Source organism: Loxodonta africana, chromosome 15 (genome assembly GCF_030014295.1).
Source record: "Loxodonta africana isolate mLoxAfr1 chromosome 15, mLoxAfr1.hap2, whole genome shotgun sequence".
Taxonomy (NCBI): domain Eukaryota; kingdom Metazoa; phylum Chordata; class Mammalia; order Proboscidea; family Elephantidae; genus Loxodonta; species Loxodonta africana.
In genome coordinates, this window is record NC_087356.1 from 49,418,293 (window position 1) to 49,437,502 (window position 19,210).

At 48.6% G+C, this 19,210-nt stretch overlaps 1 protein-coding gene across 1 annotated transcript in view; it reads left to right on the forward strand.

Annotated features, from left to right (window-relative positions):
- IGSF9B (immunoglobulin superfamily member 9B) overlaps positions 1-16,497 on the forward strand; it is a 55,489-nt gene extending 38,992 nt beyond the window's left edge. The window contains exons 19-20 of the mRNA XM_010597115.3: positions 6,538-6,659; positions 10,182-16,497. Coding sequence (XP_010595417.1) covers positions 6,538-6,659; positions 10,182-10,390 — 331 coding nt within the window. The 3' untranslated portion in view covers positions 10,391-16,497. The remainder of the gene's footprint in view (positions 1-6,537; positions 6,660-10,181) is intronic.
- Positions 16,498-19,210: the final 2,713 nt, after the last annotated feature.

Consider the following 19,210-nt stretch of genomic DNA (forward strand, 5'->3'; position numbering starts at 1 on the left):
GACCACTGTCTGCGCCTCTTTTCTCTTGTCCTTCTTCACACCCTCTTCCTGTCCTCCTCCTCCTTGCCCTTCCTTCTTGAGTCTCAGTCTCTCTGTCTACCTCTTCTCTCTCCTCTTCTTCTTTGGGGTGACCTGACCTGCTCAGAGTAGCCTGCCGCATCTCCAAGTGTCCCCTCAGTTGCTCCCTCTCTCTGGTTCCGTCCTTGGTCTCTTCTTGGTGTGGCTGCCTGTGGAGGGGAGCAGAGAGGTCCAGAGGAGGCTGGGTGGTGGTAGGAAGGGTGAAGGAGGGTGAGGAGGAGGGCCCTTCAGTGCTCTTCCTCGTCCCAGCTCAGGGACCCGCGCTCCACTCCGCCATCTGGTACCTGGAAGTGCAAGCCTCACTCCCATCCTCAGCACCCCTGTGGCCGTCTGTGGGAGGTGCAGGGAGTGGGTGCAGGGAGTGGGCCACTTTGTGGAGGTCAGCCACGTGTGGCTCGGAGCCTTGCGCCCAGTGAGTTCAGGAGATGGTGCGCGCCGCAGCCCAGCCCTGTTGTCTGTGCTTTGTGCTGCGCGCTCATCTGCTTTGTCCCATTGTTGCTTCTTTGTCTCCTCTCCTCCCCTCAACCCATTCTCGGCTGCCTGTTGGTTCTCTGCTTCCCGCCTCCTCCCCTCCTTCCCTCTGGGTGTGCGGGGTGGTTCCCCAGGCCGGTGTTGATAACTGCTTTGTTTCTGATTGATCTCAGCTATCTGGGCAGTGTTGTCGAGACAAGCCTCTCCTCAGCTCAATAGGTAAGGGAGCTCCCTCCGCGGCTGGGGCAGGGCTGGGGGCGGTGGATGGACAGGCGGATGGGGCTTCGCCAGGGCCATTGCTTCCTTTAAAGGGGAACGAAGGGACAGCCACGCCATTTCCCCTCTCGCTCCCTCTGTTGGGGCGGCAGCCTCTGCTGCCCAGGTACCCAGGGCTTCTGGGTTCCTCACAGAGTACAGCTTCCACAGCCCTGGGCTGCGCTCTGTCCCCGCCTGGCTGCAGCTTCGGGACCCCCTCACCCCAGAGCTTCCCCGTTGCCACCTGCCAGAGCTTCTGACAGAAGCCCTGAGGCTGCATGCACTGGAGGGCTAGAACCCCAAGGTCTGCTCTGCATCTCTGCGTCCTTGGAGTCTGGACACCCCCTCCATCCTGTTTCCCAGCAGCCACAGCCATACTGCCCCCTCCGGCTCCTGAAGACGTAGATCACTCCCTTGGCTTCTGGCCCCCACTGTCTTCTTGGGATCTGAATAGTATTTGGTCCCCTCAAGGTGTCCAAGGCTGGACTGTGGCCCAGCTACTCCTCCAACAGCAGGTCTGTGAGGAGGCCAGTCTTCCTCAGTATCAACTCTCCCATGGTGCTTCCAGGCCAAGGGTGGGGACATATCCCCGCTGCCCCACACTCCTCACATTTTGTAGCCTGCTCCTGATGGCTGCAGGACTGGGGGTGGACCTTGCTCTCAGATTCACGTTGCTTTTAGACCCCTCTAGTAGCCACCCCAACTGGCTTGGGCCCAAGCTCTAGAGAAGGGTCTTGGAAGGGACGGTCCAGCAGGGGAGGACAAGGGTCCCCCAGGCAGAAGGCAGGGGCAGAAATGTCAGGTGATGCCTCACCGGCATCTTTCCTGCCCTAACTGCGGTGGTGGCTCCAGGAACCTGGGCATTTAGAGAGGCGTCAGTCTGTGAAAGAGGCTAGCTCTGTGGAACTCAGGATGTCTCTAGAAGAGGCTTCCTTTGTCATAGACTTCATTGCCAGCCACTCGGTGGGGGTGAGAGAGCCTCCCTCTTGGATATGCCTGGCCTCCCTAGGTGAGAAGTATCTACATCTCTTTCCACCTAGAAATATGGACGGAATATGATTATAACTCAGGATTGAGTAAGAATTGCCTCCCACAAAGAGCACTGCATTGCCATGTCTTATGATCTGTGGCTAGAGCGTAGTCCACAGCCATGAGGCATGGGGTTGGCTCTGAGGCTGGCAGGGGGCACAGTGCAGCACAGGCTCTGGAGGGGGTGTAGAGAGGGAGCAGGAAGTGCTGCCTGCTCACCTGCTCGGGGGCCTCCTGCTGCCTCCAGAGTGGGAGCTCCAGAGAGTCCTCCTCTACCCTGTCCTGCCTTCCCCAGTGACGGACCCCTCTGTTAACCTCAGAGGTGTGATTGATAGTGCTGGGACCAGCCCTCTCGCCTCAGCTCTGGAAAAGTGCCTAGATGCCATTCCCATGTGCTGTTTCCACCCCCTCCCTTTGCTCAGTGTCCCTGCTGTGCCTGATCTGAGGGCACTGAGCTCCCCTGCGCTGCTGTGGTAAACCCAGAAACCAGGGGCAGAGATGGGGAGCCACTGTCTCTTCCTGGGCCAACAGCACCCCTAGCCTGGGAGAAGGTCGGCCCTCATGGTGCTGCTTGCGGAATGAGCCCAGGGTGTGGCAGCTGCGGGGCCATTGGGAGCTGTGAGGCCCTCTCGAGGAGCTGTCGTCACGCTGCGCCTTTGCATGTCTCCACTTGGTCTTGCTTGGAGAGGCTGTGGCGCCTCTTGTCTACGTGTGTTCTTGTTCCTTTCTCCTTCCGTTTCTGTCCTCTTCCTTCTCCTGTAGTTGGTCCCCTTGCCTTTCCTCTTTTCTCTCTCCCTGTTTTTTTCCTCTTCCCAACCCCCATCTCAGAATGGGGCGTTGTGTTGTGTGGACTAGTCATTGTTGTAGCCTCCTGGGAGGCAGAGCTGTTCTCTCAGCTCCCTGCTGAATACTTGTAGCACCCTAGTCTCGCATCTTCATAGCACCCTTCCTGTTAATGCCTACTGTGACCTTGGTGCTACAGGTGGGTCTGGGACATGCACGTGGCCCCTTCAACTTGGTGAACTCAGGAAGGAGCTCCCATTTGGAAACATGCTCTGACCCCCCTAGAAAGGTACCATCTTGTGGTTAAAGCTGGGCAGGTGCTCACCTCCAGACCCCTAGGTTTCCATTTTGCCTCTGCCTTGGATATGAGTGATGTTCGTCTGTCCCCTACCCACAGTTCATAACCAGGAAGCACCTTTTCGCTTTCAGGCAAGTAAGGAGAGGAGGAAAACACCCTTAAAACCACTGCTTCTGCCTGTCAGCTGGGGGTAACTGGGAGGTTTATCGATGTGATCAGCTTCTAGGGCATTGAGGGAAGATACTGTTGGGGTGGAATCTGACTTACTTGTCCTGGTGCTTTTGAACCTGGCTGCTTCTTTCCTCAACTACCCTGGTGAGCATAGGACTAAGCAGATATAGACTCTTGGGCTAAATGGTCATGATTCAGGTTTTATATGGGTTTTATGAAGAAAGAAAAAAATTGGAATTTTAAAGTAAACTGCAGGTAGTTGCTGGTCTTTGTGAACTGCAAGGAACATTCCTGTGTTTGTGTGAGATGCAACATGGAAGACCCAGCAAGCTTTCTAGGCTTGGAGGAGGAGGAAGAGATTTCCTGCATGCTTGAGAAGAACTTAGGCTGCTTGGGAGAGCACTGTGACCTCAGCTGCTGGAGTGCTCAGGCTTGGATTCTAATAGGGGCCCTGCAGGGTCAGCCTCAGGATTGCTTGACCACCTCATTCCAGGGAGATGATGGAGGTGCTTAATTAACCCAGGCTTTCTTCGATCTGAAGGACACCAGCACCCAATGCTCCATTACCTGAAAGACCCCCAGGTGGTACTAACCTGAGCAGGAGGGCTTAGCCCCGCTTTCTATAAAGGGAGGCTAGCTCACTCTGGAGAGCTTCAAATGCTGCAGGTAAAGTTTGGTGGGACACATTTCATGTGTCTTTTTCTGTATAATTTTCCACAAGTAAAGATACACACCTTGCTCCTCCCTCACATCTTTCTCCTGCCTAGGGAGAGAGTGTCTCAGTGCTTCTGGGAGCCTCCTGCCGTGCGTTTCTGTGTCTGAGCACCGAGCCAGGAGTGGAGACAGGTGGTGAGAGGCGTCCTGCAGTGTCCAGTTTGGCTGTTTACAGGGGGAAGCTGGCTTATTCTTGTCAGTGGATTATTACTTTGGGGGAATTTTTGCCTGAAGACAAACTTGAGCCTGCTCTCCCCATCTCTGTTCTGTCCTACTCTGACTCTGCCACAGAACCAGAGAATGTCAAGGACAATAGCCACTTGGGTGTTGCAGGACAGATTTATTTCTCAGGTGCAGTGTGGAAACAGTGTATTTCTTCTGTGTAACTTCTATACCTGTCTGGAGTCATGACTCTATCACATAATAACTGGGTTATTGGATAAGGAACTTAATTCCTGTAAGCCTCAGTTTCTCCATCTGAAAAATGGAATCAATACAGTCTTTATCTCTTAGGGTTGTTGTAAGGATTAGAGAAAATTATTATAGGGTATGTAGAACAGTGCCTGGCATGGTAAGTGGCAAATAAATGCTATATGATAAGAACTATAATAGTAAAAATATGTTGACTGTACTAATAATATGATCTCTGGAAGTTTTACCTGACTTGGAAAATCCCTAGGAATTTTCAGGGGCACGCTGTACCAGTTTCTGTCATGCCCTGATAGGTCACCCTGGATTATTTTGGAGAGCACTGTTCCTGGGGTTTGCTTGCTTGTCATATGCCTCATCAGACCATGCCTTGGTCAGATTGTATGGTTTTTCTGAAGAGGCTTTCCGGGACCTGAAGACAGAGATAAACTAAACAGGTGGGTTCATATCTCTGATTCTCCTCTCAGGTAGCATGAAGATAAGGAAGAGGGAGAAGAAATACCTGGGGGTCAGGACACTTACTCAGCATCGGGAAAAGTTAGATTCCTCCGGTCCTAGTCACCTCTACCTTTTGCTTTCCTTCCAAGTTCCCTTTCAGTTGCTGCTGCTGCTGCTGTTGTGTAGGATCTCTGAGGGTAGATTATGGGGTTTGTAAAGGAGGAAGGAATGGGGCATTGGCACATGGGGCCTTAGGGGGCAAACCTTACCTCTGAATGGTGAGTGGACTAATTCTCTAAGAGACTGTAAGTATATGTGTGCACACATATATGGTCCTGCATGTGCTTCTTGGTTTGGTGCTTCTGGAGGGCTATGGAGAATCAAGGAGTTGTCTGTGACCCGAACTTTGAGGGAGCTTCTTAATACTCTGAACTAAAGGGCTATGCAACGATGATAACCATCAAGAAGATGAAGGTCACTTCATCACCAGTAATGCAGGAAATCCCAAGGACCAGAGGCTTGTCTGCCGTTAGTCTGTAAGTTTTCCTTTCCCTCCTTCCTGTGAGGATATCCGATGTTGGGGATGTGGGAATTCAGTCTTCCCACCTCTCCATCATTTTTCACTTCAGATCCTTCTGGGGACTGTTGTTTTCCTCACAAGCCTGGCTCTCCTACTCCTTTTAACCAGGGTTTACGAAAAACTTACTCTGCTAGAGATGGGGGAGGTAGCCCCAGAACATCCGTCCTTTCCTGATCACATGTAAAGGCAGTGCAGGTGTATAAGAAAGCATGACCTGTTTCTCCCTCTCTCCCCTTATTCCCCAGGCCCCAAGGCTGGCTTGCCTTTAGAAGAAATGGCATTGATAACACACATTCTAGATTTTCTTCTTTATGACTCTTGGACAATTCTCCCAATATGCACAGATGTCACTGCCAGCCCTTCTCATTTCTCCTTGGTCCCCTTTGTCACCTGGGCTGCACAGGCTCCAGTGACGTTGTCTGCTTTGTCCTAAATGCAGTGAACCCATCAGACAAATAGCAAAGTACGTTCCACAAGTGGGATAGAGAAAGAGAGACCTAGAGACATGGGTCTCCTCTCCTGTAACCTGTTTCTCTGTTTAATCTGGAGAATCCCCTGGGTACTTGTTACAGATAGCTGGAGCTTTGCAAGGCTTCCAGAGTTGGACACTCTGACATTCTCTACTTCTGCCCTCTTCTTTTCTGTTACGGGACTGAGGAACTCTGAGCTTAGTCTGCAGAGGGTCAGGAGACACCCTGCTGAGAATGTTGCATATGACAAGTATTTGTTGCTGTTAGCTGCTTGGGGCTTTGCCTGAATCTTGTAGATGGAAAAGCAGCAGCCCAGTGAAGCTGGGTTTTGTGTACCCTCCAGCTCGTTGGGTATTGGGTTTCTTACTTAGCCCTGGCCTTCTCTTTCCTGGAGAAGGAGGACGGTTCTGTAGGCCAGTTGATTGGGTTGCTTGCCTCCTGCTTTAATCTACCCTTTTACTTTTCATTTAAAGGTGTTGATTGTGATGATTTCTGGGAACTTCAGATGTTGACCCAACCCTTACTCATCCCAGCTTGAGTTATATGTGATGGGGATTACTATTAAAGTCTCTCTTTCCTTTCCTAGGGTCTTCCAATTCCTCTACTGATTGGTTTCCATTTGAGGTAGGCGTCCCACTGCTGAGGCTTTCGACTGGGTTTTCTTCCTTCCAGGAGAAACCTCAAGGAACCAACAAGGACATCTTGGACTTCTTGAATTGTATTCTGCTCTCCAATGGCTGTCTATTTGGCTTCCAGCCAGTCCCTCTTCAGGAGCTCCCTGTTTGGGAGCTGACCTGTGCCTCTCTAATTGTCCCTTCCAGAACACATTCACCTGCCCCTGCGAATGCTGCTGCACCTGAGAGGCTGGAGGCGCTGAAATACCAACGGATAAAGAAGCCCAAAAAGTCATCCAAGGGCTCTTCGAAGTCAAAGAAACGATCCGGTAAATGGTGGCAAGAGTCCTGCCCCTCTTCCTGCCTTGCATTGCCATTATTATGAAAATTGTTTGGCTCAAGATCCCAACCTTGGGTTTTCTCTAGAATTGAATCCACCAGCTTCTTTTGGTCTTTGTTTCCTTTGTAACACTAATTGTCAGGTAATACACAAATACAATTTTCCATGTAAAATAGAAATGTGGGGTTAAAATCTCTGATTGCACTCCCAATTCTGTTTCATCTCACAAAGGGGAACCATTACTATCAGTTTGTGAGTGTGTTTTCAGAACCTTTTCTGTGCATATATCTTTAGAAAATCTATTGTGTTGTTTTAATACTAACATAAATAAAAAACCCAACAATCATTGCCATTGAGTCGATTCCGGCTCATAGCGATCCTAACTGCCCCCATACAGTTTCAAAGGAGTGGCTGCTGGATTCAAATGGCTTACCTTTTGGTTAATAGCCAAGCTCTTAAATAGGATCATTACTTTTTCCATTCTGCAATATGCCTTGGAAGTATCCCTGTAGCCTTGTATATTTCTTCTCTATTATTTCAGGCCTTCTAGTTGAACATGGAAATTATGGGATCCTCCTCAGTGCTTACGGAGGCCCTGGGTGATGCAGATGGTTAAATGCTTCACTAGTATCCTAAAGGTTCGTGGTTCAAATCCACCCAGAGGTGTCTCAGAAGAAAGGCCTAGTGATCTACCTCTGATAAGTCGCAGCCATGAAAACCTTACGGAGTACAGTTCTACTCTGTAACACATGGGATTACCGTGAGCTGGAATCAACTCAGTGGCAATTGGTTTGGCTTTTGGTTTGGTACTCCATGCTTTAGGGTGTTGTGACATGGACCCCACCTCTGCAGATTGGCCAGAATTTTTTCAGTGAGATAGAGCAAAATCTCCTTATGCTATGGAAAGGACACCTCTATTGAAATATGTCTGATGGTTATCCAGCAGTGACAGATAATTCAAGGTTAATTTGTGTCTTTTTTAGACTTTAGAAAATTCCTTAACACTCATCAAATAAAATAGTGTCTTTTTATTAGTAGCTTTAGGAATGTGTGACATACTGTTAAGACTGCTAAACTGTTTTCTTTGCAGATCTTTAATATCTACTATACATACCCAAACCAAACTCCTTGCCCTCCGGTTGATCCCAACTCATGGCAACCCTTGTGTTACAGAGCAGAACTGCTCCATAGGGTTTTCTTGGCTGTAATCTTTATGGAGGTAGATTTCTAGGCCTTTCGTATACAGCACAGCTGGGTGGATTTGAACCATCAACCTCTAGGTTGGTGTCGGACACAAACCATTTACACCACCCAGGGACCATATCTACTGTATAGCAGCATAACTTTTATAGATATGGCTATGGAAAAGTGTCATATAGAGGCCCCTTGAATATTTGGGAGACAGTGATCACTTATTTATTATTGAACTCTTGGGTGATGCTATTTCCTGCCAGGTAACAGATGAGAATACTGAAGCATAGATAAAGAAAGTAAAATTTTCAGGCCTAGGATGAGAAATTGGAACTACAAGCTGAATTTTTAACTCCTATAGGCTTATTTCAGCTTAAGACCCATCGGTACATCTATATCTACCCACCTAGCCACCCACCCACCTGCCCCCCACCCCCCTACCTACCCCCCTATCTACTTACTAGTTTTTTTGTTGTTAAAAAAGTCACATCAGATGCCTGTATTCTTTCTCGTCCTGTTCACAGTGGGCCTGTGACCTGCCCCATGTTGACAACTCCCAACTTTCTATCTTTATTCGGTGTTCTTCCCTGAGCTCAGGTTTGGTGTTTTCTGTTGCCTGGCGAACATATGCACTTGGATGTTTTATCAGCCTTTAAAATGTAACATGTCCAAGATGGAATTATTGATTATCCTCTCCAGACCTGTTCTCTTCAGCCCTTTCCCAGTTTAACAAATAGTGCTGTAGTCTACCCAGCTCCTCAGGTTGCTTCATCCTCGATTCGTCTCTTGCCCTCACAGCTCACACTGATCCATTTGGTTCAGACCTTAAGACATATCCTGACCTTTCTTCGCTGTCTCAGCTGCTAAAACCCAATTCTAAGTCACTCTCATCTTCTGCCTTGACTGTTGCAGTAGGCACCTAAGTGGTCTTCCTGCCTCCACATGTATGTTCTACACGCAGCAACCAGAGCAATCTTTAAAAAGTGTAAATCAGAATCTCTCTCCCTCAGTCGTTACACATGCACACAAACACAGTTCTGACCAAAATCTTCCAAAAGCTTCCCATTGCAGTGAGAACAGGACCCAGGCTCCCTCCAATGGCCCTGCCTGTCTTTCTAGCCTTGTCATCCTCTCCTCTTGTTCACCCTGCTCCAGCACGGTGGCCTTCCTTTTGTTCTGGAACATGTCACATTTGCTCTCAGCTCAGGACCTTCATGGTTGCCATTCCTTCTGTTGGGGTTAATTCTCCCTGAGATGTTTGAAAGGCTGCTTACCTCTCATCATTCAAGACTCAGCTCTTACCCCTTCAAAAAACAAAAGCAGAGCCTTGGTCATTTGCTGCCACATGACCCTATCTTATCTTTCTTTGTAGCACTTTAAGTATCTAAAACATTATTTCTGTATTTTTTAATTCTTTACAGTTTGCCACCCCCCACGCTGCGTAAGGTATAATCTTCTAGAAAGCAAAGGCTTATACCACTGTTGCCCTTGAAGGACAGATGAGGCAGTGGTGTGGCCCTGGGCCTTCAGGAGGAGCCCAGGTCTGACTGTGTCATAGGTGATTAAACTCTTGTGTAGAGATTTCCAGCCAGTCCATCATTGCTTACAGTGGGTAGGTGAAAAATGTATTGAGTCCACCCATTCTTAGAAGCCCTGAGCCCCAGGACCTAGCCTGACACCTGGCACCCAGGGAGCACTCAAAAACTACCTGTAGGATTGGACTGGACTATGGGATAGACAATGATACTGGTGAAGGACGAGCTTCTTGGATCAAGTAGACACTTGAGACTATGTTGGCATCTCTTGTCTGAAGGGGAGATGAGAGGGTAGAGGGGGTCAGAACCTGGCCGAATAGACACACACAAAAAAAAGAGTGGAGGGAGGGAGTGTCCTGTGTCATTGCGGGGGAGAGCGGTTGGGAGTATATGGCAAGGTGTTTATAAATTTTTGTATGAGAGTCTGATTTGATTTATAAGCTTCCACTTATAGCACAATTAAAAATTAAAAAAAAAAAAGAATGAGGAGTTAATCACACACATACAAAAAAAAAAAGCACTATCTGTAGATCAATTAGACCTATGAGTCTACAGAGAGGAAAGTCCTAGCCACCCTACTTTCTGGGACTAGCACCAGAGGAGCAGAGTTGAATGTTGTTGCCTTAGTGGTGAGGATGGTAGTTTCTCTGCTCCCACATGTGCAGGATTCCTTTGTTTAAGATTAGAAACTCAGAATATGTGCCCTGGCTGAGGAAGAGGTATGTGTGAGGCTGCATTCTTTCTTTCACTCACTTTTTTTTGTCTACCTCCTCCCTTCTCCCTAGACGGTTCTGCCTCCCAGGCTCAGCAGCTTTCAAACTCTCAGGTTCTGTGGCCCGATGAAGCTGTCTGCCTCCGAAAGAAGAAGAGACACTCTCGCCCTGATCCCTTTGCCCGCCTCTCCGACCTGTGCCACCGCCAGCTTCCAGAAGACCAGACAGCGATTCTTAACAGCGTGGACCATGACGACCCAGGCCATGCCACTCTGCTGTGACTGTTCCCAGGGCAGAATGCGGGGTGGAAGGGCAAAGAGAGGGGCATGATGAAGGCTGCGTGAGGAAAAGGAAGACGTGGTGTGTGGTGACATGTCCTCCTCTACAAGTGAGGGGCTGCCCTGGCCTTAGTTCTGAGGATGGCGCAGATCCTGGTCTGCATGGTCTCTGCCCTGTTGAAGTGGTGTTCCCCTCCAGGTCTAGGCCAGCTGGCCTTGTTCATGGATGATGGCTGGGGTAACCCCGGGGGCCTTGGGCAGAGGTTGGGAAGTGAACTGGGGATGGGGAGATCTGCCCTCTTCACCAGATTGATTTTTTCCTCTCTTCAAATATCTTTGCAAGTGAAGAAGAGAAAAGCAGTGGCTTTTATTGCTCTTTGCTTCTGTTTCAGTGTTTCAAGTCCTGGACGAGGGCTGGACTTCCAGCTCCTCTTCCAAACTCTACACATATATAGATATAGACGCAAGTGCGTATGTCCTTAGTATGTGGGTTTCTCTATGGATATGTATATGTACATTGAAGCAAAGTGCTGTTTATTTCTGTGGTGACTGGCAGAAGGAGAATGAGCCCACAGACACTTAGGGTTGTAAGTAGGCTAGCAGCAAGCTGGCAGGGGTGCCCTGCTGCCTGTCTCGGGTGTCATTCCTTCTGAAAGAGGATTCATGCCTTTTTAGCTGAGTTAGCCTTTGTCTCTCTACTTTCTCCCATCCAGAGCAGGCATGGAGTCTTGCCATGACTACCAGCAGAGTTAACTTTTGTCTCTCTACTTTCTCCCATCTAGACAGGCATGGGGTCTTGCCGTGACTACCAGCTGCCGGCTTTGGGGCTCAGCAGTGAGTTAGCACAGAACTATACACAAGGCTTCCTTTCTTGGTTCCCGGGTGGCCTGGAAAAGGGACAGGCCGGCATTGTTCTTCCTTCCAGTTTGGCTCAGGCTATAGAAGCTGCTTAGCAGTAGGGCAGAGAGGCAGGCCTCCAGGGGCACAAGCTTAGCTCCCTCGTCAATCTTCTTGGTCCAGTCAGGGCTAGAGCCACCTGTGCTGAGTACCAAGCTGCTGTGGCTTTATTTATAGCTGCCTCTGGAGTCTGTTCCAAAATGGCTGATGGGCTTTCCTTCCCTTTCATGGGAACCAACCCCCAGATTGGTTAACTGCCACCATGCAGAGGCCTCACCCCCTGTGGGCTCCTTCTAGGCCCTCCAAGTTGTTTGTAATCCTTCTCTGCCCTGGAGCCTTCCTCCACCCCAGGTCCCAAACTTCAATAGGATGGGATCAATGACACCAGGGTGCTTCAGATTCCTGGGTTCTGAGGGCACCTTGGATACCCTTCTTTCTGCAGTTCAATTTATGTGGAACTGGCTGAGGCATGGGAATGAAGACGGAAGCAGAGGGCTGGTAGGGCCAGGGCTATGATTCTTCCTCTTCCAAAATCTTATTTCAAACTATAAGCTCCAGCAACTTCTGTAGAGCCCTCTCACAGTTAATAAAAATGAATCTCTTCCAGTAAGATACAGGTGCTGCCCAGGAGGAGGAGAGAGGCCAGGGGTCAGTGGAAGGGTGCATTTGCCATCTCTTCCCCTCTTCTTGGGCAGGAACCTGGCCTTGTAGCTAAAATTGAGGTGGCTACTAGCTTCCTTAAAGTATTTCCTCTTGGTGCTGCTGTCTTGGTGGGTTTGGGGACGTCTGCCTCTTCTCATTGCTTGCTTGGACTTGAGCCAAGTTTGTGAGCAGTTTGAATCTACCAGGCACTCCTTGGAAACCATATGGGGCAGTTCTACTCTGTCCTGTAGAGTCCTGTAGGGTTGCCATGAGCAGGAATCGACTCGATGGCAACGAGTTTTTTTTTTTTTTTGGTTTGGTGAGCAGTGAAAGCCCTGGGAGGTTTCTCCTAGTCTCTCTGCAGCTGCCAATGACTAGCCCAAAGACCTCGTCAGGAGGGCCTCTGAGCCTGGATATGGACCCTTTCCTGGGCGTTCAGCTTAGAGGTCAGTTCTGTCTCTGCCAGATAGGCCTGGGGCTTCCTCTCTCTCACCCACTGAGCTGGGACCAGTGCCGCCCCTGAGATTCAGCAGGTCACACAACCATGGTTCTCTTCTAAATGAGGCATGTTGTGGTGGAGGCGTGACAAGGAGTAGAGTTTCTGGCCCTCATCTTGTGGATGGCCCTGTAACTCTGGGACTGGGCCTTTAGGATGTTGCTCCTCCCCTAAGGTGTCCACAACCATGAGAAGTGAGGTTGGGTCTTTCCAGAGGCACTACCACTTCTGCCACTGTGCCACATCACGTTATTCAGTTGAGCGTCTCTGTGGGCTGTTGGGACCAGCCCTGCCTGAAATACTGTGGGGCTAGGATCTCATGCTGAGTCCATTTGTAGCCACTGATGGCTTGTGCTTTCCTGACCAGGGGAAAATCAGATCCCAGGATGCAATATGAATGTGGAACATCAGGCAGTTGGACACCAGGACGAATTAGGCCAAACTTTCCTGGAAGTCCAAGCCTGAGGCTAGACCCAAAGGAAAAGAGGGGGTGGAAAGCATGTTTCCTTACGAGATTCTCTAGGGCTGTGGGCGAGGTGCTGCAGACTGTGGCAGTGTTCCCTGGGAGTCCCAATGAGCTGTCTTCATGCTAACAAAGGTGCTGACTCCCTCCTTCTTTCTTCCCTCTGGCAGGGCCCCTTACCTCAGCACATCAGACCAAACGTTTGGAGCTGTGCTTTCTGCTGGCCACTGGGTGGCAGCTGTGCTGTGGCATCCCCAAGACTAGGGAGGAGACATTGCTCTCTCACTGGCCTTGACTTCATTTTTCCTTCCAAGAGGGCTTCCTTCTTGTGGCAGTGTCCTTGAAGGCCAGCAGCCTTCCTGCACACCTAGGAGCTGCTTTAGTGCCTCTGTTAAGGACTGTGATGAGAACTGGCAGGATGTGATCCCCTCTCAATGTGATGGGGTAAGACTTCACAGGCACACCCCTCAGTGCTGTGTGCGCACCTGTGAAGGTGTGGTTGGGAGTGTGTGCGTAACGGGGTATACTGCTTTCTAGGGATCAGGCGTCCTTTGCGCTGTTACGCTCCCTAAGACTTCCATGCCCCACTATTTGGGAGAGCAGATGTATCTTCCAAACCTCCCCTGTTCCGGCCGGCAGCCTTGCTGGAGGTAATCAGATGAAGATCTAGCCCTGTGCTTCAGATTTCTGTCCGCCCCTTCCTTCTGCCTCTGGACCTGAAGCTGCGGCTGCCTCAGTGCCACGTGGCCACAGACCAGGAAAAGGGTAAAGGGGTCCTGAACGGCCTCAGGCTGAAAGCTCTGAGCGGGACTGGCGACTGCCGATGTTTGGGGAAAGAAAATAATGAGGAGGAGGCAACCCTGTTCATAGAATCGCAGACCACACTGAGTCGCGTTCGTTTTATGCTTGAACTGTGTGGATAGGCCAGCCTGGGGGTCCCTGCCTGCTGACCACCTTGGCCCCCTGGTGCTTTCCTCAAGAGACTGGGGGAAGGAGAGGCCTTTTGAGCTGCCACTTTCTTGGCAGGAAGGCTGCCTTCCCCACAAGGGTTAACGGGCTTGTGAGGAGGGAACTGTGTCCCATGGTCACTCTTGGAGGGAGGGAGGTTCAGCAGGGTGGATTGGGTGAGTAATTACTAATATTTTTCATGCTTTCTGTCTTTGGTTTTGACTTGTGATCTAAAACACCGGGGGTTGAACTGATTTCAGTTATTTACTCTTATGCCCTTCTCATGGGGAAGAAAACGGGCAGGGTTCAGCTGAGGAATTTCTTGACTTTTTAGTTTTTGTTTTGGTAAGATTGAAAAAACAGTAGCTTCTCCAGGGAAGAAACAGACTTAACAGACTCTTTGCCACCCCCCGGATTTGAATCCAGGGCTGAAATGTATGTAGCTAGAGCCGTTTCTTCCAATTTTGTTAGAAAAAGCCTTTGGGGTATTGGGGTGGGCTGGGGGAAGAATTGTACATAAAGGACATTTTATACATATGTAAAGAAACTTGGGGAAAGAAAAGCTAATGGCTAATCTTGGGCTTGCTTTGCTTGCATGTCAGGAGCTTTGGGCACTGCAAGGACTGGGGGCAGTCAGAAGGAGGCCGAGGGCAGGAAGGTGGCAGCTCCAAAGCACATGCCCTCACTGCTCCCTCTGGAAGCCCCAGCTCTGTCTGCACCTTCTCCAAAACAGAGCAAGGGATGCCCCGGTAGGATGGAGGAGTGAAGTCCCCTTGTGGCTGTGTTTGTTGCTTTAGTGAGAGGGCTTAGGAGGTGTCTAGTGTTCAGCTGTAGATTGAATGAGGTCATTAGTGGGACCGGGGTGTTTTGGGAGGGGTGGTGGAGAATTGGAGCATGGAGAAGAGGTGACATTCTTTTGCTTGGTGTATATAGGCTTTAAGGGACATAGAGTGTTAGGCCAGCCATGGAGCAGGGACCAGGGACCCTGGAATATGGTAGTAAGATTAAAACCAGGGCCATCAAGCCTTGCCATTCTCTTTGGAGATTGTGATAACTGAGTTACCACTAAGGGTACAAGTACAAGACGTGGGATTATCCCAAGAAAAGAGAGGGGTGATTGCCCTGGAGTGGGGCCAGACTGGGGAATGGTAGCAGTGAAGATCACTTGGGGGAGTGGAGGTTGGAGGTGACATAGTCATTGAAAAAAGATAGTGGGGGTGAAATCTTGGCACATAGGCCCAGATGGGATCTTGGCAGAAATCTTGCTTTTTAGCTACACCTCCTTGCTTCTTCTAGAATTAGCCTGTAACACTAAGTGCCCAAACTGAACACGGGCATCTTCTGTGTCATACATATCAGTGTTATCCATTTTCTTTTTTGGGCTCCTCAAGCCTAATTTAGGAGACTTGTCTTGAGATCCCCATCTTATTACCAGCTCTTTGTCAGTGGAGTAGGGAGACTTGTTCTGTGAGCTTCCTGTGTGGCGTCTCATAAGCAGAAGTGGCTGGCTTCCCTTTCCTTTTCCACTGAGAATGTTGGTTAGACATGGGTGGTGGCAGTGGAGAGGAGGGATTGGGGCTTGGCTTCCGATTTATCAACCTTTCTTCTTTAGGTAGATGAGCTTGCTTCAGGCTTTATACCTAGCAGTTTTGCCCTCACCTTCTCCTCTTTTGATCGCTTAAAGCCACACCAGTCTTTAGTTGAGGTAAGAGGGTGAAAGAGTTTCACCTTGAAGTTGGAGACCAGCCATTCATCTGTTCTTAATGCCTCCAACACTGCCTCCTTTCAGATCAAGAGGCAGAATTAAAAATCTCTTCTTTAGAAGAAGTGAATAAACCAAGAATCAAAGCCCAGATTGGACTTTGCCACTCTTATCAACCTGATGTTTGGTTAGGGGTACCCACTACCACCACTTCCACTGACTGGTAGTTGATCTACACTGGACCAATGTTTCATTTCCCTCTGTCTATACTTTCCAATAAAATGTAATTTGAGCAAATATCCCTACCAAATGTTTGAGTGTTGGGCTGCTGAGAGGGTAGAAGAGTTTTCATGACCTCATTTTAAGCTGACAGAATAATTCCTAATAGGCTGAGTCAAGTCCAAAGACATCTCCATTCCCTTAAGGGTTTCTGTGTAGGATAAGAGAAGATTAAGCATTAGTGCAGATATTATTAATTAATGCTTGCCATAGCTTATAGAAGGAAGAAGCAGGTTGTCTTGAGATTGCTGAATACTTTGGTAGAACAGTAACTAGTAATTTAAATCACTTGTTCTTTTCTTTGGTGGGTCAGTAGTTATAGTAAGGGTTTTTGAAGAGGGCCGTTGAAATAGTTGTTAGCTTTGGACCACTGGCTTGGAGAGCTAGATTGGGGGATTGAAGTAAATTGGTACGAACTCCCTGTTTCTGTCCCTGATCCTTTGGTTATCTACCTTTCCCATCCCACTAGATGCTGATATAAATGACCATCTGGGCTTGTTTTTCTTCCAGGACTTGGAGAAATGTACTCTACCATTCCCATGTCTCCTTGGGTTTCCTGAATTTCCTGGATTTATTGTAGGAACTAGGATAAGTTTTCCCCCTGCATCCTCATATATACACTGATTAGGCTTCCTTTCCTTCCTCACCCCATTTCTTTATGGCTCCAGGGATCTTGAACTTGTGCATGGTTTATGATGGGGAGGTGATTGGGTGGGAGGAGAATCTGGGAGGGGAGAGGGGTTGGGCTGGGGTGGGGAGAATTGCATTGTCAGCCTTAGAAATACCACAAGCATGCTTTTGGGTGGTGTGTAGGGTTTTCACATAAATGGGTGGAAGGGGAAAGTGCATTCCTGTCCTCATATTGGTGATGAGGGCTTAAAGGCTTTTAGCTTCCTTTTGGCTTAGCACATCTGTGAATATTTCTTCTCGGTGGAGGAAATAGACCTCCTCATGGTCTTCTTGCAGTCCTTGGGAGGGAAATTGTCAGTCGCTCCATATATGTCTACTGCAAACAAGGTATTATGAGAGGTCTGCCATGAGTGGACAGTGTGGCTGGATCAGAGAAATGGTATTGTATCACCTTTCCCTCTTATTTACTAGGTTATCTCCCTAGTTTCTAATCCCCAGCCAGCTGTCTATTCTGTGTGTTTCTTTCCTGGGTTCAGGAAGTGTGTGTGTATAAGAGATTTGTAGGAACATACCATTTTCCTCAGTAGCACCAGACTTAGGTAACTGTCTTTTTGGTTGACTCTTTGCTAGACAACTTTGGTTGACTCTTTGCTAGACAACTTTTGTTTTAATAGGAGGGTCAAATTAGTAATATACCATCTTTAGTGTATTTTTATGGAGATTATATATAAAATTATACGAATATATATAATTTGTTCTATTTTAAGGAGAGGGGAACTTATGTAAGGGGGTGGGTGGGGCACAAGGATCAGATGCAATAGTAGTGACTGGTAGGCTTTAGACAATGGCACATCTGGGGTGTGGGAAATGGGAGGGCAAGAGATCAAAGCCAGGCAAGAAGAATGGGGACTCTAGACCTCTGCACACACATATATATATAGAGAAAAGCTATATAAAGTCTATCTATCTTTGTCTGTCTGTGTATCTATCTGTCTGTCAAGTCACAGCTTGCTTTATTTGTGTACCTGTGCTTAGAGATGTTTTGAGCAATACCACCTTCCTGAAGTGGTCTGAAATACTAGCTCATGCCTTGATGCCACCTCCTTCCCCTCCTTACCTTCATGCCACATTGTTTGACTTACCCTCTATTGCTTGGATCTTTTTGATGGAAATGTGTATAAGTGAAAACTGAAAAAATAACAGATAACTCACTTGGAGAAAGGGCAAGTGAGCCAAAAGTTGTAGATCTACTGGATCTGATAATCTTAGGGGAAAAAAAAACAAAAACAAAAAACAGGATCCACAATGTCTCTTGTCACTGGGAAGGGACACTGTGACTTGAACTCTTCAGCACAGGTGCTTAATATACTGAGATTATGGGGAGTTGGAACTCTGTCAACTCATCCCTGTATTGCTCTGGATTGGTACCCAGTTCCTCTGAAGAACTCCAGCTCAACAGCATTAGAAAGGAGTAGGTAAAACTTAGCTGAGGACTTAATACCTGTCCTGGTTTGTAGCACCTTGACTTAAGCAACTCCTAGAGGGCATGGTGTGAGACTGAGGCATCCGGGGAGAATTTTATGAGGCTGACCACATGGGTTCAGCCCTGGAGAAGACTGACCCTGATTATCATCACTGCAGATTCTTGGAACCATTGTGGAATGTGACATCTAGTATCATATTTTCAGTTATTATTTCAAATTGGAAAATAAAGTGCCATCGGAAATGGAATGGTCCAATCCTGGGACACTAAGTGAAGGAGCAGAAGTGAGAGACAGGTACGAGCCAGAACTTTGGGCGTGGCTGGGAGGATAAGGCCTGGCAGAACATTCCTCCTGGCACCTTGCCTTGGACTTTTACAAAACTGAGCTACATTTTGGAAGCATTTGACCCAGAAATGGAGATTCTGGTGAGTATGAGTTCAGTTGCATTTGAGCAGGAAACTGGGTACCCTGAAGAATACCTCCCTGAGAATTCAGGACCTCATATACACTGCAGGGGCCACCCTTGTGCAACCTCGGCAGTCATCTCCTGGGTGCTAGCTGTTTCTTCTTACCTGCCAAAAGCTCAGAGGGATGTGTTTGCAGCTGGTGCAGGCAGCCAGGAGAGCACCTGGCTGCCATCTCCCTGCTCTTATTCTTGCTCATCAGCTAAAAAAAGGGCAATGGTAACCTCCCCTCCTCCAGCAAAAATGTGATATTACCCAAGAGCTATTATTGTCTTAGGGAGTTTGGTCATGAAGGAGCCAAGAAACCTTAACCATGGGAAGGGCTCTGTTCACATTTCATGGGTATTATAGAAAGAGTAGGTTGGGGTGGAGCTTGACTCTGACTCCTGATCATCATACCCTCCTCAGTGTGAAGCGTAGTGGGGCCCTGCCATTCACCTAGGACCCCAAGATTAGCTGCTGAAAACACTTGCCATTTTCCAAGGGCACTGCAGATCGTGGGCTCTGCCCTGCAGTACTGGGAAGGGCTTCAACACTGGACCCACGTGGCACTGTCCATCCTTGGCAGGTGATGGATCTTTCTCATGGTCTCCTCAGGAGACCAAGGGAGGATACAGCCAAATGTTTCTTGTAAGGTTCTTCAGGGAGGTTGAGCAAGAGAAAGAGTAGCAAATTCTATGTCCTTTACCAGCTTGTGACCCCCTCCAGCCTACCAAAGCTTCCATTCAAGCAGGGGATTCCATCGTTGCTCTTTTGGCTCCTAGAGTCACTCTCCTTTTTCTCCATAGCCCATTTCTCACTTCTGGCACACATACAAC